This window comes from Astatotilapia calliptera, chromosome 23 (assembly GCF_964374335.1).
Source record: "Astatotilapia calliptera chromosome 23, fAstCal68.1, whole genome shotgun sequence".
Lineage (NCBI taxonomy): Eukaryota > Metazoa > Chordata > Actinopteri > Cichliformes > Cichlidae > Astatotilapia > Astatotilapia calliptera.
In genome coordinates, this window is record NC_137443.1 from 25,049,939 (window position 1) to 25,071,724 (window position 21,786).

The following is a 21,786-nucleotide window of genomic DNA, read 5'->3' on the forward strand; positions in this document are numbered from 1 at the left end:
AGCAAGTGTTTAACTGATTCTTTAATGTATTTCAGGAGGAAGTGCAGGGGCCTTAGTGTTACTGGAAAGGTCATTGTTAGGGTCACTAATCTGGGATAAGCCGGTGGGGTTTAAGACATATACAGCTGAATGTCATAAGCATAGAAATGATAAGAAATGTCAGAATGATGTCCGATGATGGCAGCTGAAAGAAGAATGCAGGAAAAAAAATTGAGCCTTGAGGAACACCACAGGTTGGAGAAGCAGGGTTACAGGATAATTTGCCAACAGTCTAACACAGAGTCAGAGACACCAGCCAAAGTATTATTTTAAGATTATTAAGTAAAATTTTGTGATCAAAGGCAGTACTCAGGACTAGCATAGTGAGCACAGAACAATGCCCTGCATCAAAGTCATTCAGATCATTATAGACCCATTAAAGAGCACTCTCAGAGGAGTGTGCTCCTAATAACAGGGTTGATGAGGGTCAGAAATCTTTTATTTACTTAACAAGGATCTGAATAGACTTTTTACAACTTTGTCACAAGATGGTGCAGTGAGTCAGCATAACCTTTATTTAACCAGGCATGTGATGAAGAGCAGATTATTATGTAACGGTGTTGGCCCCGGGGGGGGGGGGGGGGAGTTTAACAACAGCACACTTCTAAAAAAAATTACAACATGACAACGAAATTTAAGAGACGACCATATTAGGAAGAAATCTGCTCTTTATGACATCATACAGAGCCAAGGCTAGAAAAACAACTGCCTGAAACTGAGCATTTAGAGCTGTTGGGTCATATGTATTACTTGCACATTTTTAAAACTTCAGTTAATGTTTGATGTTTAATATGAGGATCCAGTACTGGAACAGGAGATCTATATTACAGAAAGTTAGGTAACACAAATTTATTTTGACATAGTGGAACAAACCTATAATGAGAGTTTTTAAATACATGTACTTCACACCTGTGGAACTAAAAACAGCGATCACTGTCAGAAGATTACATCATCTGAGTACTTCCTGTGGACTTTTATTATGACAAGGACACAGAGGAAGACTTCTCTTGCCCTTAAAAAAAGAACAAGTCTCAGCTGTTGGGTGGCTCCACCTCTCCTCCTCCCTTTTCCTCCACCTCCTGTAGTAGCTATAAAAGTGTGCGTGTCACACACTGATGAGACTTCCCTCACAGAGATCTCATTATAGGTGCACTGTGAGAACCTGCAGATTTGAACTACTTCTTCTCCTTGGAAAACAATTAAAACAGCACAATGGTGAGTATCAATCCAGACATTATTTACTGTTATTAGTACAGAACTGCTTCTATTCAGCCGTAATTACCCCAAAATGCAACATATTAGACTTGAAATTTCTTCATAATTTAAGGTTTCCTCTTGTATCTTCACACTTTCTTCTCAAACCCAAGCTTCAGTCTACTATTTCTACTCTACGGGCCCCAGGCTGCTTCTCAAAACACATTTCTGTTTTTGGCGCTGATGCAGGAAATACCTCCTACCTCAGCCACGGAAAACAAATGTATGTTTAAAACATAGAGTCAGTCAGTGGAAACAAGCTACCGGGTAGCTGGCTTCAGCTCCGGCTCAGGGGAAGGTTAACTTTTTCCATATGAGGCCTGGAGGACTGTGTGTCTGTCAGGAGGGGCGTGCTTGTTTGCCCGGCTGGTTGGGAATGCTGATGTGGCTTCCAGCAGGCCGCTTGTGTATTTTGCATTTATTTTTGTTCAGCAGCGTGCTCACAAGCTGCAAAAACTCCAACCTCCGGGGTCTTTGGAGTGCACAACGTTTTGAGCAAAGTTGCTCGAAATGTTAAAGATAAGGGAAATCAGCAGAAACTGTGCATAAACTTCAGGACTCTGACCTCCCTCCCCCCCCCTGACTTTTACTCCGTTTGCAGCAGTTAGTGGTGTAACATTTGCAGGTCATTTGGAAAATGCAGGCAGACAGAAGTGATTGAACGCAAGAAAACGGTTTCTTGTGACACTTCCTACTGAGGAGGGGGAAGTGCAGAGAGCTCAGAGACTCAATTCCACCTTAAAGAGTGAGCTTTAAGTGAATACTTGGCATCGTCTGGTCTGGACGGCTTCTGATTTGTCCACCCGGTTCCTTCTTTCACCAAAATACACACAAACAACAACAATCCACTTCACTTTCATCCGAGGAAACCAGGAAACTCCAAAATCTTTAATGACTCATAGCCACTTCTGCATTTTTGTTTGAGCGCGCACTCTTGCAGCACAAAGCTCTCTACTGTGTTAGCTTACCAGCATGGAGACCCGGACGTCAAACATGACGTGGTTTCAGTCAGGGGACGAGATACAGGAAGCACAGTTTCACTCTAGACACCCCCCTCAGCCCCCATGTTTTCCTGGAAGTGGGTATTTCAAGGCTGCGAGGCATATTGCAACACCAGCAAGCAAACAGGCCGTCACGCCCACCTTCCTCACATTCAGCCAACAGATGTCACAACAGCTCTTGCTGAATTAGCTTCATATATGTTTGCAGTGTAATGTAATGTTTGCAGAGAGGCTGGAAGCGTCAGATTGTTTGCAGATTAGCGGAGTAAAAGTGTAGCCGCCGCTCTCTGAGGGTCGTCTGAATGACACTGAATGACACTCAAAATAGCTGTCTACCATCGCCATACTTAGCAGCTCTGTCATGGTGACCCTATCCTCCCCTCCTCCGCCTCTGATCACGAGCCTTTTACAAAGGAGGGGGACGGTGGTGGGTGAAGGGATCATAATTCACAAGAAGCCCAAAGCTGAGCTGATAAATAGTTTTAAATCATGCTTATTGAGTGTCTGAGCTTGGTTTGTGGTGACTAATCCTAACTTTTGGTTTCTTGCATTCAGAAAATTCCTGAAATATCTCTCCACTGAAATCCCTTTATCTCCTCAAATGTAAAACATGCCTCGAGACTGATTATCAGCTTAATCGTATCTTATATAACGAACATGCCTGGCAGCATTGTTAGGGTTTCTTTAAATGTGTTTGTAGGCTTAGCCATAGGCTTAAACAGGCATGTTTGGCTTTAAGAATTTGAGATCCGCTTTCCCACTGAGACACCTTGTAAACATGAAGCTGTTTCTTATCCATCAATACATCAGGGTGTGAATACCTGAAGTCTTGTCTTAGCAGGTATGAGCAACACATGACGCATGTGCTCTCGTTTTTTCGTGGACAGATGGTCATCTGTTGACAGGGAAACTGCTGGGACAATGCAAACAGTGTGGAACAAAATCATCTGCAGAGATAAATATGACTCGGGTTAATAATTCATGAATGAGGCTAATTTCATATCCATGTTGCTTTTTGACAGCCTAAACTGGTTGGCTGATGTTGCATCCTACTTTCCCTCAGGCTGCTTCTGCACGATGAGACCAAACACGTTTTCACTCTCACCCACATCTTTTATAAGCAGCAAAAAAAAATACTTGAGCAGGGAGTGGAAGCACTTTGGACCTTACACACACTCTGACAAGACTGTGTTAATCACCACTGCTTGTTAGTCTAAGGCAGCGGTCCCCAACCCCCGGGCCACAGACTGGTACCGGTCCGTGAGTCATTTGGTACCGGGCTGCGAGAGTTGAGACTCGGGTGTGAAATGTATGGTTTTCAGGGTTTTTATCAGTTTTTAGCTTTATTTTGTTATCATTTTTTTCATTAACTCGGTTTTCCTGGGTCTTTTCACGTGTGTTATAAATAAATCTTCTTTTTTTCGGTACCGGTACTAGTTTTATTTTGTTGTATTTATCCGCGACACCTTAAAGGCCGGTCCGTGAAAATATTGTCGGGCACAAACCGCTCTGTGGGGTTGGGGACCACTGGTCTAAGGCAGTGATGCCTGAGAACTATAAGATTGCAGATCCAGGCAATTTGAACACATGGAAATCGGGTTGTAGAGCAAATCGACTCCACCCAGCTCAACTGTCTTATAAAGCAGGTCATGACAGGCTTAAAGGCAGAAATGTTGGCAGTAAGGTATCCAGTTAAAACAATTTAGCCTTAAAAAATATATATTTTTATATATCTTGTTAGTGATCATCATCAATGCCTTCAAACTCAATTTAAATTTACAGCAGCCCACATGGACAAGCCAAAAAGTTTTATGGTCAGACGAGATTGAGCTGTTTGACCACAGTGACAAGAAGTATGTTTGGAGGAGTAAAGGTGAGGCTTTCAAACCTAAAAACACTGTGCCAGCTGTAGCCAGATGCTACCACCAGCATGGTGGTGGTAGCATCATGCTCTGGGGCTGTTTTGCTGCCAGTGGTACTGGTACACTGCAAGTGGATGGAATAATGAAAGAGGAGGAACTTCCAAATACTTCAACTTCACCTCAAATTAAGAACGTGTTGAATTAACAGCTAGATCAGAGGTGTCGAACTCCAGGCCTCGAAGCCTGGTGTCGTGCAGGTTTTAGATAACACCCTGGGTCAAAACACTTGAATCAAATGATCATTCATTCATTCAGGCTTATGGAGAACTTCAGGACATGTTGAGGAGGTAATTTAGCCATTTGAATCAGCTGTGTTTGATCAAGGACACATCTAAAACCTGCAGGACTCGAGGCCTGTAGTTTGACACCTGTGAGCTAGATGGTTGAAACTTGAGCACAGTTGGGTGTTCCAACTCTGCCAGAAGCTTGTTGATGACGACCAAAAGTGTCTGGTTGAGGTTCAATTTGTTAAGGGAAATTTGACCAAATATTAGTCGGAGTGTTCGTTTCTTATTTGAGTCTGTATTTATACTGTTGACCCTGTGTGGATTAGAGAAATCCCAAAATACGTTCAAACTTGTGACCCCTTTTCTTCTCTCTCTTTTAAAAAAACATCGTGATTAAAGACGTATGCTGTACAATCATTCCACCATGTAAAAAGGGGAGTTTAAATAAAATCATTAAAAGTCCCAAATTACCATGAAATTTATGCCAGTGATTAGTGGATGTAAACTTTTGACAACAGCTGTATATTAGAGCAAAAATAAAAAGAATATTAATGACTAAAATGTCTTTTTTGTTTTCTTCCTCTACAGCGTGAGTGTATCTCCATCCATGTTGGCCAGGCCGGTGTCCAGATGGGCAACACCTGCTGGGAGCTGTACTGCCTGGAGCACGGCATCCAGCCAGATGGCCACATGCCCAGCGACAAGCCCACCGGAGGCTATGACGACTCCTTCACCACCTTCTTCAGTGAGACCGGCAATGGGAAATACGTCCCCAGAGCCATCTTTGTGGACCTGGAGCCCACTGTTATCGGTGAGGGTTTTACTCTGAGCGGGTTTTTAAGACCTAAGGGTTTAGGGCGTCGAAAGGTTGGTGGGAGCTGTTATTTTATTTGTCATTTAGAGTTTGAGGTGATTAACTTTTTCAATCAGTTTTTTAAAAAGCTAAAAGACTCCTTTCATGCTTTTTGTCTGAGTTTTTGCTACGGTCTGCAGACACAGGCAAACTGTGAAGTATCACAAAGCTGTCATACAGTGGTTTGTCATCGCACTCTTTTATAAATAGACTAGATTGCAGACACAATGAACTAAGATAAGCCTCACCCTGAAATGTTACATACTTTCAATGCTCAGCATTTGGCCGCAGAGGGACCCGGTTAAAGTCCAGCTGGTGAACATAGTGGAGCATTTAGTAGTCGAAGAGCCCGATGTTTTTCCTCAGGAGCTAAAAAGAGGGAATCTCAACTTCTGTTTATCAAGAGGACGTGAGCTCGGCTCTAAGTGGAGCTGATTCTTATGTAGTGGGCAAATATTTGTTTCTGCTGCCCCCAAGTGGCCAAAAAACTCATAACGTGTGTGTAAACTGAGCTATAAAAATGTCCAAAGCTATGAAGTTAAAACTAGTTAATCATTTTCTGTTATCGGTAGCAGGTGGTTCCAAGATAATGTTGATGCTGTAACAGTCACTTTTATGAATTTATCTCCTGGCCGAAGTTCATTTCAAATCATTCAAGTAGGCTGGGTTTCTCTGTAGCCCAGCCCACTTGAGTTTAAATCAGCCAGTCAGATCCACTCTTCTTCTTTCACTCAATATTTTCATTATGCCTTTGCAACTACAGATGGAATTAATACAGACTTAGAGCTGCATCAAGAGTGTTAATATTTATTGCATGTTGGCTCCTTTTTATTGTTTACTTACACCCACAAAAGCAAAAAAGAGCCTTTGTAAAGTTTCTGTTCTTCCAAACGCCATTAACAGAAACTACAAACTGGACCCAAATGACCTTCAGGGGGACTCCTAATGTTTTGGCATCCATTTTAATAGTGCGGTTCGATTTTTAAGAGCAAATTTTCTCACTCAGCATGAACAGTCAAAGCATTGCTCGCTCTCTCTTGCTCTCCTTCAGATGAGGTCCGTACAGGAACGTACCGCCAGCTCTTCCACCCTGAGCAGCTGATCTCCGGGAAGGAGGATGCTGCAAACAACTACGCCCGCGGCCACTACACTGTGGGAAAGGAGCACATCGACTCTGTTCTGGACAGGATCCGCAAACTGGTGAGAGAAGAGCAGAAACCTGGAGAGATTTTGAGTGTGGGGCTGCTGAAATAAATGGGCTTTGAATGTTGCTTTTGATTCTTAAATTTTAATATGTGCCTTTTTCGGTCAGTCTGACCAGTGCACAGGTCTCCAGGGTTTCCTCGTCTTTCACTCCTTTGGTGGAGGAACCGGCTCTGGTTTCACCTCTCTGCTCATGGAGCGTCTCTCTGTAGACTTTGGCAAGAAGTCCAAGCTGGAGTTTGCCATCTATCCAGCTCCTCAAGTGTCCACAGCTGTGGTGGAGCCCTACAACTCCATCCTGACCACCCACACCACCCTGGAGCACTCCGACTGTGCCTTCATGGTGGACAATGAGGCCATCTATGACATCTGCCGAAGGAACCTGGACATCGAGCGCCCATCTTACACCAACTTGAATCGCCTCATCAGCCAGATCGTCTCCTCCATCACCGCCTCCCTTCGCTTCGATGGAGCCTTGAATGTGGACCTGACAGAGTTCCAGACCAACCTGGTGCCCTACCCTCGCATCCACTTCCCTCTGGCCACCTATGCCCCTGTTATCTCAACAGAGAAGGCCTATCACGAGCAGCTCACCGTGGCTGAGATCACCAACTCTTGCTTCGAGCCGGCCAATCAGATGGTGAAATGTGACCCTCGCCATGGAAAGTACATGGCCTGCTGCCTCCTGTACCGTGGTGACGTGGTGCCCAAAGATGTCAATGTCGCTATCGGCAATATCAAGACGAAGCGATCCATCCAGTTTGTGGACTGGTGTCCTACAGGCTTCAAGGTGGGCATCAACTACCAGCCCCCCACCGTGGTTCCTGGAGGAGACCTGGCCAAGGTGCAGAGAGCAGTGTGCATGCTGAGCAACACCACTGCCATCGCAGAGGCCTGGGCTCGACTCGACCACAAGTTCGATCTGATGTACGCCAAGAGGGCCTTCGTCCACTGGTATGTGGGAGAGGGAATGGAGGAGGGAGAGTTCTCAGAGGCCAGAGAGGACATGGCTGCCCTGGAGAAGGATTACGAGGAGGTCGGCGTCGACTCGTTCGAAGAAGATGAAGAGGGGGAGGAGTATTAAAAACAGGAAGTGTTTATTTAAAAAAAGAGCTTTTTTCATGTCATTGTTATCAGTCTCATGCAGAAGCAGTTTAATGACTGTAGACCACTAATAAAGACTGCAGAGCAGCAGTTTGTCTGAGCTCAATCCCACGGTGTTTGGTTTTATTGAAGAACGACTCTCCACTGAGAGAGACTGTGTCTGTATCTTCTTTTTCTAATAAAACTCTTCGCACCTATCAAGCTTGTCCTCATCAACACTTTATTAAAACTCTATGATGCAGATCTATAATGAAGGTTTAGAAGCCAGGCACTAAAAAAAAAAGGAAAAGGAAGTTATAAAACCATAATGTGTGCCTAATAGTATATGTTCATATGCAGATTCATTATTACAGTACTGGTTTAATAGACCAATAAAAAGCCCTTCTTAGGAAATGTTGAAGCTTTCTGGTCCAACGAAAATGGCTTTTAAACAGGCTGTCCAATAATCTGCATCCTATTACACATTTTTAGATCGAATGACACCTGAAGATGGTATTTATTTTATAGAATAATATGTCATTCTTCAAAAAAAGAAAAAGATCAAGTTCAAAGTATAAGTGACGCAAAGATAAAAAGAGAGTTTGATAAGTGGTGTAGGAAAGAGCAAACAATGGAAAGGTTAAAAAAAATCCCATTCAGATCCATAAATTTTAAACATTTTCTATTCTACCAATAGAAACGAATATTTTGTTATTTTTCTGTAACTACATAACTAACCATAAGATAACAACACTAAAATCTTCCCTAAACCGTTCAATGGCTGTATTTGGCTTCTGGGTTATAATGTGGGTGGTCCACCACTAGATGTCAGTGTGGGGTGACTTTACGCAGAACAGACTTTTGCGCCGTACTTTATTTTTAAATGTATGCATTTAATCAGGATGGATTAATCAAAAGCAACATTTTATATTAGTGAGCTACTATTACCTCAAAGTTACCATTTAACATTTAAAGCAAACTGAAACATGTCTTTTTGTTTTCACAGGTCTAAATTTGCTCATGTGGTTTACACTGTACAGACATGTGACCTTTGCGGTCACCCCTCTGCAGATTTTGTACTCTAAAACTGTCAAAGCAAGGCTCAATTCCTCATTTCTTGCAGTACAAAGTGTTTTTTCTTTTGGTCTTTATAAATTTTCTGCTGAACCACCAGAGACGAACTTAACTTACATCTTCTGAAGTTTCCGCCGCAGCTTCTCCTCCCTTCCCTGGATGAGGCGCTCTGTAATTGCTTTGATGTAATTAAGGCTCAATTTGAGCGGAGTGTAGGCACAGCGCGGACGGGGGATTTATAAAGGTCACAGAGGGCTGAGAGAGAAAGATAAATGTTCTTTTCTCCTGGATTTCATAAGTCTGCTGCCACAGTCCACCAACTTTTACTGTTACTCGCTTTTTCTCGACGTGGCCGTGAGGCCCTAAATCACATCTGTCAGGGTTTCAGGGTGCCACACAAACACACCTGCTCAATATGGCAAAAAAAGGAAATTACAAGGTGCTGATATCGATAAATAATCACAGCAGGGTCGGGACAGGCTGCAGCCTGGTCGTGCACAGATGGATAAAGTATTGACGTTTGCTGCTGCAAGTGTCAAATGAGGACAGATTATAGCAAGTTTAAACAGAAGAGAGAACTGCAAGATGATATTTGATAGGTTAGATTTCAGCAGCTCAAAAAATACTTAAATAAGGACAATCAGGACACTGAAATCAACCTTCTTCGATATTGGAGACAGCAGATAGAAGCGGCAGAACAGAGTTCTCCTTTAGAGATAGGGTAAAAAGTTCAGTCATTCAGACTCAGGGTACTGCCACTGCTCCTCCAAATTGAAAAGGAGCATCTGGGCATCTGACTCGATTGCCTCCTAGATTATGTGTTCCCTACAGGACAGAAACCCAGGGGCAGAACCGGGGCTCATTTATGTCTCTTAGCTTGCCTGGCAACTCCTCGATGTTCCTCCAGGTGAGTTGGAGTACGTGGCTGGAGAAAGCGAAGCCTGGTCCATCTCTGCTTAGGCTGCAGCCGCCTTGATTTGGACCCAGATAAGAAGCAGAATATGGATGATGAACTGGTGGTGCAGTGGTAGCTCTGTTACTTTACAGCAAGGTCTCTTTTACTCAGTGACAGATCACCATTTCGGCAGCATTATCAAATATATCAATACAATTGTTTCTTGTTACCAAGATTCCTAAATCACAACAGTGTATAAGAGCAGGGGGTTCCACTCTTTCTAATCTGTTCAACCTTGTTTTGCCAGCATTAAGTTGCCATTTCAAGTTGGATCACTGCATGATGGACTTTTTTTCCTCCCCAGGTTATCTTTGTTCACCAACTATGAACCTCTCTTACTGGGCAAGGACCAACAGATTGTAGCAGCAGTCACACTGTGAGATGGTCCTCGTGACACTGTCTACATTTAAATTTGTCCACAAACTGTGTCCAGAGTCCATTGCAGCAGCCAACTCTGTGATGTCAAACATCTAAAGACAATGCTGTCCATCCTTCAAGTCTGAGAATCAGCTGTCCTGTGTGCACCCAGCTTAAGAAAATGACTGGATTTCAGGAGGCAGCAGCTGGACAAACAGCTGTTGGAAATAGGTTTAGTGCCACATCAACAGGCCAATGCCAGCAAGGTCATGTAAATATAAAATGTGCCAAATTTACCTTGCTGTGCAACAAATATATCCAGAGAAAGTAGCACACATGTAAAGCCCAGTCTCATTAGTGCAAACTAACCACATTTTGCATAACTTATACTCTATATGTGAAGTTCACAGTTGCTTTGTGTCATTTTTATAAGAAAAAAAAGAAAGAAAATAATTTAAACTTTGGAAAATTTAAAGGCAACTATGTTGTTGCTAATTTATTATGTTCACAAAGCATTTTCACCCCTCCTCAGCTCATGTCTGAATTTTTATAAGAGGTGCACTTCTCTAGGTTGTAAAGCCAAATGAGGCACCATTTTCAGTCATAGCAGTGACCGATGGGTGGAGGCTTCACATCGAGTTCCTGACTAATCTTCAGGCTCTGCTACTGAGCCGAGACCTGAAGTGGTCTATAGGGAAATGCTGCTGATTTGTGCACAACAGCCACTAATCATTTCTACCTAGAAAATGCTGACTGTACACTACTTTGGCTGCAAATGAAGGGAGGAAATTATTCAGGTACAAAGGCCCAAGAAGTTAACAAAGGAAAACTTGATTTAACCACACACTGGTGGAAAACTGATGCCTGTGGACAGCAAGTCTGCTGTTTTTACCCGTGTCTACATTTAAAATATCAACTCATGCTGAAAGTTAAGACAGCTGTTGTAACTTTAATGCCAAACAGACACTTTACACAGAAAATATGAGAACCTACTTGTAGCTTGAGGAATGTGGGTTAGAGGATGGGGGACAGGAGACGATGAGGCTGGGAAACACTGCGGACATGTTCATGAATGACTCTGAAATGACAGCAGGAATTATGTGTATGATGCTACTGAAGACGCCGAGTGTCCCCTGATGCATCTGAAAACAATCTCTGCTCTGGAGGAGAGAGCTATGAACACTATTCTTAACTCAATAATAATATATTTATAGACCTTAGTAAGACATTGGTCTTACTTTAGATACGGTAGTTAGAACAATAAAAGCTTAGTAAAGGAATACCACAAAATGTAAGGTAACGCAGTTAAACACAAATATAAAAATAACCATCTTCTAAAACTTATAACTTGTGTTAGCCAATGAGCACGTACTTCCTATTTCCTTCTGAACCAGAACAGATAATTTAAATAATTTACTGAGTATCATGTTGTATTCAGTAAGACGTTAAACTTGCGAGACTTTAGTTTCACACGTGTAAAGGTCATCTACCAATTGGAAAGTTGGTGGTATGTTCCCAGGATGCTTCAGTCTGCATTTCAAAGTATCTTTAAGCAAGATTTTTTTTTTTTTTAGTACCGGAGCTGTTTATTGTTTATTCAAATGCGAAAAATCCTAAAACAGTGAGCGTTTTCCAGAAAAATTAAATGGCACAAATTCGTCCTGCGAAATTACACGATCGTTATGAGAATAGGTGAGTCAGAGATAGAAAGGACTGAGATTGTGAATTAGACATGTTGTAAAACGTGTTTTGAGTCTTTGAGTAGAAGATCACAATATAAGAACCAGGCCATTTACCAAATTCTCAAATTAGAACTGGGTTTATTGTTGATAGAAGCTGCACAGGACAGGAAGTCAGACACAGGAATACCATATAGAATCCAGTCAATTTTCAAAATAAAAGACCCCTGAGCTCCGCTTTTGGAATGCCCCCAAGGTGCTTTGAAGCTCTCACAGAAACACACCAGTGAGGCAGAGGGCAGTTTTCATTTAAGTTGTAGTCACACAGGTTTAGAGACCAGTCTGTGGTCATCTGGCAACCACCATCTGGTTGCTAGGCCAAAATTTTCATTCGCCATCCGGTTGGCTAGGGGTTGCTAGCCTAAAACTGGTAACAAAGAGGATATATGATACTGCACCGAAAAACCTTCTTGTGACTGCCTTGGTTGCTAGCAGGTTGCTTGCCAAAGGTTAACACTCTCCATTTCTAGTCTGTGTTGCACTTTTTCAAGTTTCACTAAAGCTCAGAGTGAATGTCAAGTGCAAACTGCATCTCTCTGCAGCTGATATCCTGCCTCTTGCAAATATACTGTACATCTTTCCCTAGCGACTGAAGGTTGTTAAGCAGCCTCTACGCCTTGTGGCGGAGATCTTAGGCTTTTATCCAGCCAGGCACCCCTGCTGGACATTAGCGAGAATTCAGGCTTAACCACTTTTTGTGTTCATCTTGATGCATGCTCAATCATCCGGGTAAGTAAATCTCCAAAAGTTGATTCTGTTTATCTGGACATAGCATTTTGTGGGAGAAACGTTTCGTCACTCATCCAAGTGACTTCTTCAGTCTCAGATGACTGCAGGTTTCTTATAAACAGTACATTGTACTGTACAGTTCTCCCACAAAACGCTACGTCCAGATGAACAGAATCAACTTTTGGACACTTTTTGTGTTGATTTAACTTGTTGCCTTGCATCTTTCGTATACAGTCCATGCTTATGAGCCTAACTGAGATCCGAGGTGTTCCTGTGTTTAACAAAGAAACTCTCACAGCTCAAACATGACTTCTTCATCATTCTTTAATATTAAAACAGCAAAAAAATTTACAATAAGCTTCTCATCACTCATCCCACATCCACATTGCCCCCCTCCCTCCCACCCTCCCCAGAACAAAATCCATCCCCTCACAGACTCCATGTTGCAAAGCACAGATACATATGGCTTTGAGTATGTTGCATCAGCAGCTGCTCGCTCCGCGATGCAAAGCGCTCATCTCTGAATGAATTATGAGAGTGGCCGTATCCTGGGCTACCAAAACAGTTGTCATGGCAACTACCTGCAAGCCAAGCACTGGGGGGATTTTTCACCCCCGACGCACGCCAGCTCCTGCAACTGTTTTTATCCTCGCGTGGAGATGAACCTCGCCGAGGATGCTCGTCTCTGTGATTGATGGCACTTGTGAGCGGCCGAGCGGTAATTGTAGGAATCGCTCTCAGAGCCGTAATCACAGTGAGGAGCGCTCTCGGGTGTCGTATTGGCATAACATTTATTATGCTTTTATTGCAGTGTTTTCTGGATAACACTACAACCACGATGTATTTACGAAAGAGAAGACTTGAAGCAGCTGGAAATGCATAAACTGAAGTTGGAGAACAACAGAACCAAATACAGTGAAAACTTCTGGCACTTAATCAGCCAAAGGTGATTCTATACCAAGTTTTGGACCACATACTTAAATATACAAAAACAGAACAGCCTGCAGCTATCTAAAAAAAAAAGAAATTACAGCATAAAATATACATTATAAGCCAAATGTCACAATTTAACCTGCAACAGAGCTGCTCAAATACCCATGAGAAAAATTAAACCAAAGTAGGCTGTCCTGAAATGTAGTCCAGGCCAAACTATGAGTAGCTATTAAGCTCCTCCACACCTGCACAACACCAAAAAAACTGGTGTGAAATGGTAAATATCTACTCTTAGATGTAATAAATAAATAAATAACTCTGTTTCAGTAAGGACAAGGAAACATAGCGTGCTTAAAAAAAGATCTTGTAACTGTCGTACATCTGTTTAGCACTATTGCTGTCTATAAGCTTGATGAGTCAAACTTTGTAAGCTGCCCCCACATAAATAATCCACAGGATAGCATCACAAACACCCGGGGAAATGAGACGTAGAAAAAGAAGGTAACAACATGACCTGAAAACGCCCTTGAAGTCGGTTTTTTAAACATGGCTTTATCTATAAAACTGATGTTTTTCTACTTTTTTATCCTCCCAGCTCTGGAAGATTCTTGACCTCTGGGTCAGGTTGGTATCGTTGGTATCATTATGCTTTAATATTTTGAGAAAGACACAACAGTTGATGCAAGGTGTGAGCCAAGAGTCCCGTCTTTAAAAACCATACCAGAAGTAAGTCTGTGCTTCAGTGTGTGACCACTTTCCTAATGGATAAGGTGTCAGACTTCGGATCAGGAAATTGAGGGTTCGAGTCCCTTCATCTCGTAAAAATGAGTTACATATCCACCAACACTGCTAATAAAAAGTGTAATGATTCCATGACACCAAAGCACAAACTGTGATGATTGTCTCCAAACACTTGCAGGCTGCCTTTTGACCGACTGCAATCGCTCTCAGATTGATTGCCAACAAGTTGCAGTAACTCCTGGTACAACGCTGAGATGCTTTGCAATGAGAGGCTTGACTCAACTGGTTATATTGTTTAAAAATAAAAAAAAACCCTATGTTACTATCTGTGGAGGAATTTCTGTTTCAAATCTGTGATGTTGTAACTGGTGTGAGTTTCTGTGCATGTAGTTGGCAAAAGATCTTTGATTTTATCTGATTTATCAGCCTTTACGGCTGTATTCTCACAAACTCAAACTGTCAACATGACCCCAATTAATCACAGACTGAAAGCAGATCGACTCCATCACACTGCCATTTAATTCAGGTTTATTTATATAGCGCCAAATGACAACAATAGTTGCCTCAAGGCGCCTTAACCCTCTCAAGGCAGGCGCTGCAGATTAGCAACAAGTAAAAGCTAACAACCTGATTACCGCACATACATATTTTATGAGTTTTTTTTACTCAGAAGTACCACTGCAGGTATTCTTTTGTGCATTAGCAACAAAAACTTAATTTGAGCCTGAGAGGGTTAAACCGTAAGATAAACACCTTACAGTTTCATCACTGCCTCGACGCACCGAAGTCGAAGCAATAATTTAAAAGGCAACAAGATTGGACGTCCACTTGTTGCTGTTGTTTTCCCTGGTGTGACTGTATTTTAACACATCTGCCTCACTGGGACACTGCCTCAAACAGCTCCTCCTCTACTAATGATCAGGAATAAACTGGAAAAAGGAGTTGGTTTTTGTGCTGGTTGGTGATATTTGAATACATGGACCGTTTTAAGTTGTTTTGACGGAGGAACATCTCAATCACACCTTGAACAACAGGTTTCTGAATCAGCCGTTAAACTCTAGGCAACAAGGATTCACAGATTTTAAACTAATCTAAACCTTAAAGGTTAAAAAAAATGCAATTTCTCAATTATATTTGAACTCCGATTAACAACTCCAACAAGATCTCACAGTTTTCTCACAGTTTGAAGCTTGAACAGTTCTAAATGCTTCTTTCACAGGCTTGTTTGTGCCACCAGGACAAAAAAGGAAATCTAGGGACAGTCACTGACAACCTCTGACAGCAGGTGAAAACTTGTTTCTACTGAGGTGACACAGACTATTCTGATATGTCAATAAGAAGCTTTTCCTGTCTGTCAAACATTGTGCTACAGGTATAAAACACACACACACACGCTCAGAAACAGTAGCGAGCCCGTTCCCTCTCACTCGTCATCCCGTTGGTTGAGTAACGATGACGCATCGAGGAGACATCCTCTGAAATATCCAATTAGGGAGTGAGTCAGCTGAATCTGGCTGCGTCTTGATAGGAAGTGGCCTTCATCTGGGAAGATCTGGCCCAGAAAGAGGAGAGAATTTATCTGATCTGAACAACCTCTGGAAAAATTCTTGTAGTGAGCTTTAAGTTTTATTCTTCACTTTCTTCACTCAAGGTTCACTTTACTCGAATGTGCTCAAGGTTTTGACCACAATAGAAATGTCTGTCCTTGAGTCTCCTTGCTTTATAGTGACTGGACTGCAGATATCCAACAAATAAATCCTCTGAGTGCTCAAAATTTAACAGCTTAAAGTGTTGCTGCTTTCTTGATGAACAGGAGCAAAGCGCTGAATTTAGACGAGACAAAGAGAGCATCAATCCAATCGTGCTAGTATCCGATACCAATACCAGCTTTAGTATCAATACTGTCAACATCTGGATCAATCTGCCCACTCCTATCTCGTAGCTCACTTTGAAACAAGATATGTGAGAAGCTTTTATCTGTTTATCTGTCTGTGGAAAAACTAGGAGCAAATCTGTGGATCAAAGAAAATCAGGTTCCTCTACTTTCTGGGGAGATACTTAGATTTGAGTCTGGGCTTTTAGAGTGATTGCTGGCTATCACCAGATGAAACTGGTTACAAAGAAGTTGCTGCACCAAAACCTCCTTGTGATTGCTTTGGTTGCTGGGAAATTACTGCAGTCGTCTGTAGTTTTTTTTTGTATGAAAGACACCAAGTTGTCAGCAAACACTCCTCAACTATTCACTGACTGTCAAACTGGAAATAGAGAATGTCCAAGTAAAAGTTTGTTTTACCACATCACCAAACTATGTTACAGAAAGTGCAGCGTTTACTCTTCGGTTTGACAACTGCTCAGCGAATAGCTGGCAAGAATTTGCTAATGCGAAAAACTACAGACGACAGGTCGCAATTTTCCAGCAATCAAAGCAAAGGTGGATTTTTACTGACACTGTAAGACTGTGGAAGAGATTATTTACAGTATTTGCAGCTATACTTAGGTAAATATGATTGAATTGCTCTCTTGTTAACAGATGATATGCATCACTGTTTAAGAAATATGCTACCTTTGCTAGCTTATATGCTATCTTACCTTAGCTTAATTCAAACACTGGAAACAGAAGCAAATGTCAGTCAAATGGCAGCAATACCCACCTAGCAGCATCTCTAAAGTTTGCTCATTAGTTATGTTTTTAATTATATATATTTTTTACTATAAGCATAAAAGCAACATGTTTACAGGTTTGTTCTTTAGCATATTTTCCAAAACTTAACCGTTTTCAAGTATTGTCACAAAACACATTTTTTTCAGTGAAGTTTGGCACAGAGAGGTTTTTAAAACATGTTTAAGTGAAAAATGGACCAGCTGTGACCATGCTAAGCTGTGATAAGGTAATCAGCAAAACTAAAGCTATTTATTGAATGATGGCTCTTCATAAGTACCTTTAAAGTGGGGTAAAGTGAGTTTTTAAATATTAAAAAAAATCCTAAAAGTCACACTTTTACAATGAAGTTTAGAACTCAAGTACAGGACAGCAAATCTCCTGTGCCACACTGGAGTAAATAAAGACTCTGCATAACAGTGCACTGATACATAATGGAGAATGACCCATTTTAATTAAAAGCCACAGCTGCTGTTTGCAAAGACTCTTTGTAAGAGCCGAGTGTTTACCTGCATAGTGTAGTTGGCTCCTATCTTTATTAAGTGCTTGATGAGCTCGGCCGAGTGCTGGAAGTGAACATTGGCTGCCGAGACACAAAAAAACAGGACATGCAAATAAGTGTCGGAGAGGTTAATTCCACCACTGGATAAAAGGCGCCGCACTCGCCGAGGTCAAGTTTTAAAGCTCAGCATAGCAGAGAGGCTCGTGAGACTCACGCCTACCTTCAGTAGCCCACATTACTACGATGTTATTGTGAAATGAAGTCAAATTACATCCTCCGTTTCTGCTGTTCTGTGAGGAGGATGAAGGAAATGTGCATACCGTCAGCAGTGCCGTGGACCAGGAATAGAGTTCCTCCCAGATTTTTCATGCCGGACAGCACTTTGGAAGCCTGAAGATTGGACACAAATCAAATTATTTGTCGCATTAACACCAGGTCATAACATTACAAGCATCAGAATTTGATTGAAGGGTCAAAAGTGTAAGAAAAGTTAATCGTGAAGTTTCCACTTGAGGAGGCGGATTGTAAGATCATTAACAGGAAAAAATATATAAGAAGCTAATTTTTTCTTGTTGGCTGATGCTCTCCCTGTGCAAGCTTGGCTTCGTCTCACAGGCATGTTAGATTAACTGGTGATTCTAGGTGAGGATGTGAGAGTGAGATGTTTCTCTGTCCATCTATCTGGGGTCTACCCTGCTCCAGATCCCTCGTGACTCTGAATTAGTTAAGCAGTAAACAGAAGCTTTAAGCTAAATATACTGGAAATCACTAGATTATTAAAGCAAGTAACCATCTTCTTGATGAAAAATTATACGAACGTAGACGTGCCAAACCTGTCATTCCTCTAGTAAGCGCATCATCTCCATTCAACTTTTTAAAATGTTTACCTTTACAGTAATAAAAAGCATGTTTATAGGCCACAAACTGCCCTGTTTCCCCCTGCATGACAACTGCATGATAGGTTATTTGTCTCTTCTTCTTTGAGCTGCTCCTTCAAGGGGTCGCCACTTTGGATCATCTATCTCACGCTATGCCTGGCATCCTCCTCTGTCACACCAGCCCATCCTTCACTATATGAACCTCCTCTGAGGTCTTCCTCTCACTCCGGCGCTCCTGCTTTTCCTTCTCTTTAACTGCCTCTGAACATGCCTTCCCTCTTCAGCCAGCAGTAGCACAGTTTCCACGTCATTCCATGGTTCACATTATTAATTATCTGCTTGCTTGATTAGGTGCATATTTTACACTGGAATCCCTTCCTGACACAACCTTCTTCTTTCATTCAGTCTTGGGACTGAAACTAGGAGTACTGGTTTGTAGTCTGGCTTGTAGCCCAAAGATGCGGTAACAGGAAGGTTAAGCCTGCAAGTCCTCACCTTGGCTAATCAGAGTCACTAAACTGGACCTTTACACTGCATTTGTGCTGCAGGTGCCTTTTTAATCTAATAGGAGGCTGAGGGGTAGAACCGACAGCCATCAGTATTTTTCACCCCCTGAAGCGAGGAAGTATGCAATCAGCTCCCCTTGTTTGTCTGTTTGTTAGCAGTCCAGCGTCCACAGTTTTCAGGATATTGTTGTGTGATGGTAGTTACCAAAAATAGCTCAATCTGATTTAATTTTAGTAAAAATCAGGTCAGGGTCACACCGAATGTGAATATCAGTAAAAACTTTAGATTATCCACAACTTTTTATGTATCGTCTTCAAACTTCACAACAATATACCAGGACTTGGGGGACACGAGTACCTCAGTTGAGTAAAAACATTTGATGTTAGCAGCACAATGACAGTGTAACACATTGACGTCAGCATGTTGTAATGAAAACAAAGTTTCAGTGTAGCCCTTGTCCTTCAGGGTGACTTGAGCTCTCTGAGTGCTCGTGTTTCCATCTGAGGTCATTTCTTATATTTATTTAGCCTGGAAAAACACGACCTTAGAGTTATATTTTTAGTCTGCTTGAATTAAAGCCACTGAAATAAAGGCGCTAGACTCACATGATGTAACGTGAGACACTTTAAGTGTGATGATCCCGTCTGTTGTCCTTCATGCTCTTTGATTTGCTTTTTTTGGATTAAGATATTTAAAAACTAAGCAAAAAACATTTTTTTAAACCAAGATGCCAGACTGATAGCGATCGCACTGGGAGGGCGAAGCTTTAATATTACAGGATGTCTCAGTCTCACTGCTGTCATTCATTTTGTTCCCAGCTGGAATTCAAACCCGCGACCAGCCATCAACCACGGCATGTTTTCTCACCCGTCTGTTTCTGCATCTCGGAGGACTGGGTGAGTGATGATGCCCTGCTGATTATTGTCTGATCAGATTGTGCCACATTTCCTTCTCTGGGTGACTTTTGAAGCAGACCACCCCTCCTGCTGCGAGAGTCACAAAAATAGAGCTCTCTGGCCCAGTTACAGGCAACCCACTTAGGAAGAAAAACACTCTCTGACTGCAACCTTCACTTGGAGGACAGCTGGGTGATTTTTTTTTTTTTTTTAGGATGGCATTTCTCTGTTCCTAAATGTTTTCTTCTTCTTTACTGGTTGTTCTTTACTTTTAAAAAATGGGAGCTGTATAATTTGTGTTGGCTGTCTAACCTCTGCTATACTGTAAAATGTAGAAATGATTGGGAATCAAACAGGTAAAGGTGAAACCCACCCAGCCACCTGCATCATCAGCCAGCTGCATTTCCCATTAAAGTGGCTCTAAGTTTGCACTCTCCTTGGTTTCAGAGATTTGAGCTGCATGAAGCAGCCTGTACGGCTGCCAGCTTACCTCCACGCCTCGGTTTAAACACAGTAAAGATAAAAAGATAAAGGTGTCAGGTCGCAGGACATTTTATCATCAGCTGTGCTTCTTGTTTAAACACATTGCTGTCTATAAATGGAACAAGCTACAAAAAAAACTATTCTCTGATTTCGCTGGAGCGCTTTAAAGGGTCGTCTTTGTCTCCCTGCAACAACCCCAGCACACCTTTTTCTTTTTTTGTGTGTATAATGTGTCTCAATTTCTGTGTATGTTTTTTGTACACAGGTCTGTCTTTTCAAAAAGAGATGTTGATCTCAATAAGACTGCCTGTTTAAATAAAGGATTTAATAATAACAAGAAGCACTCGGAGAGCACAAACCTCCGCCAAGCCGGCTCACTCTCTGGGCAATATTTACTTTTAAGGGAACAGTACTGTATTTTGTATACATTCATCTTGTTTTCTTTGTTATTTTTAAAAGTACTTTAAGCAGCTTGTAGTGCAGTAAAAAATCAGATACTGGTAGCATGAGAGATATTTACTTCACTCTCTACACTACAGTATATGCAGCTTACTCTACTATCTTTAAGCATGTAATACTTTCTGACGTCCCCTAAAAAAGGCAGATGTGAAATGTAGATGTGAGGTCAGAGGTCAAACGTGACACGCCATCTGATGAGGGACATCCAACTTCCCAAATCCAGTCGCATTTAGCTGAATTTCTTAGCAGTGTTAATTTTCTTAACTAACAAATGATAACTAAACAAAAACTGATGGACACTTTGGAGAGAAGAGATCCAATCAGAACTTATGAAGTTGTGAGCAAGGCGGGACGAGTTTGGAAGTAATCCAATCAGAAGTAATCAGACATACACATTTGAGCTGCCCTCGGGAAACGACTCAACCACCTCACGTGCTCGCAGTTTCTCTCGAAAACGCTTGGGAGGAAGAGACGAGCGGACATATGGACAGGTTTCACATTTGATGGACAGGAAAATAAGATGCCGTGTGGAGGAACGCTCGTGCTACAACAATTAGTTGAATAAAAATAAAAGAGTTTAAATGCTTAAACTATGACTAAAATGAAATGAATCTAAGTCATCCGTTAATAAAGAAGCAGGTGGGTAAAAGACAGAAGATGCTCACTTGGTATCTGCTCTCGTCAGTTGAAGGTGAGCCGAAGTATCTCTCTGAGAAGGCTGAGGCTGAAGGGGAAAAGGGAAATCAAAGAGGTTACATGACGTCAGCAGCAACCTGAGAACTTTACATAAAAAGTGCTGCATGGATCTTCTGGAGGATCTGACAGATCAGTGGCACTGGAATAAGCTAGAAGCCACACATTATGTTAGAGGACACATTTGAAGTTTATTATTGGCAAAAAACAAGTTGAAGTCTTCTTCGACTCATGCTGGAAGAACAGTCGGAGGTGGAAAGGCGTCTTATTTCTGCTTTTTACGAGTGAAGACAGACAGACAGAGACGCTTTCTTTGAAGCAGAGGCTTTGCAGCAACACTTCAGTCTATTAAACTCTACTCACAGCCAGCAGGAAGTCCTGAGCTGTACAGGAGTGCTAACGCCCAGCATTCCCTCCCAGAACTGACGAGAACTTTTTCATCTTTAAATGTAATAACCCTGAATTCCCGAAAGCGAACGCAAAGGATAATTAAAGTGACATTACCCCGGCAGTGCACATGAAAAAGATTGTGCAGGATAAAGATGTTGTGTTCTGAGAAATGACTAGCCGGGTTCAGCAGCAGCAGCAGAAGTAATAAA

At 41.9% G+C, this 21,786-nt stretch overlaps 2 protein-coding genes across 5 annotated transcripts in view; one reads left to right on the forward strand and one right to left on the reverse strand.

Annotated features, from left to right (window-relative positions):
• The first annotated feature begins 1,034 nt into the window (after positions 1 to 1,034).
• On the forward strand, positions 1,035 to 7,800 carry LOC113015968 (tubulin alpha-1C chain-like). Its single transcript, XM_026158362.2, has 4 exons — positions 1,035 to 1,254; positions 5,032 to 5,254; positions 6,348 to 6,496; positions 6,609 to 7,800. Exons 1-4 carry the CDS (start codon positions 1,252 to 1,254, stop codon positions 7,581 to 7,583), a joined length of 1,350 nt encoding a protein of 449 aa, XP_026014147.2. The 5' UTR covers positions 1,035 to 1,251; the 3' UTR covers positions 7,584 to 7,800.
• Positions 7,010 to 21,786, reverse strand: part of LOC113016881 (inactive dipeptidyl peptidase 10-like) — a 134,028-nt gene continuing 119,251 nt past the window's right edge. For 3 of the 4 annotated variants that reach the window (XM_026160045.2, XM_080297781.1, XM_026160046.2), the window contains 4 exons: positions 21,160 to 21,218; positions 17,592 to 17,661; positions 17,279 to 17,352; positions 11,527 to 15,662 (listed from right to left, as the gene is read on the reverse strand). In XM_026160045.2, coding sequence (XP_026015830.2) covers positions 15,534 to 15,662; positions 17,279 to 17,352; positions 17,592 to 17,661; positions 21,160 to 21,218 — 332 coding nt within the window. In that variant the 3' untranslated portion in view covers positions 11,527 to 15,533. Of the gene's footprint in view, positions 9,628 to 10,961; positions 11,047 to 11,526; positions 15,663 to 17,278; positions 17,353 to 17,591; positions 17,662 to 21,159; positions 21,219 to 21,786 lie in introns of those variants that run through there. The other variant, XR_013905522.1, reaches the window with a different exon arrangement.

Bases quoted from the DNA above. Each gene is read 5' to 3' on its own strand.
- LOC113015968 (XM_026158362.2), top strand. The intron at 5,255-6,347 runs GTGAGGGTTTTA...GCTCTCCTTCAG, and splicing joins CCTGGAGCCCACTGTTATCG to ATGAGGTCCGTACAGGAACG. The intron at 6,497-6,608 runs GTGAGAGAAGAG...TTTTTCGGTCAG, and splicing joins TGGACAGGATCCGCAAACTG to TCTGACCAGTGCACAGGTCT.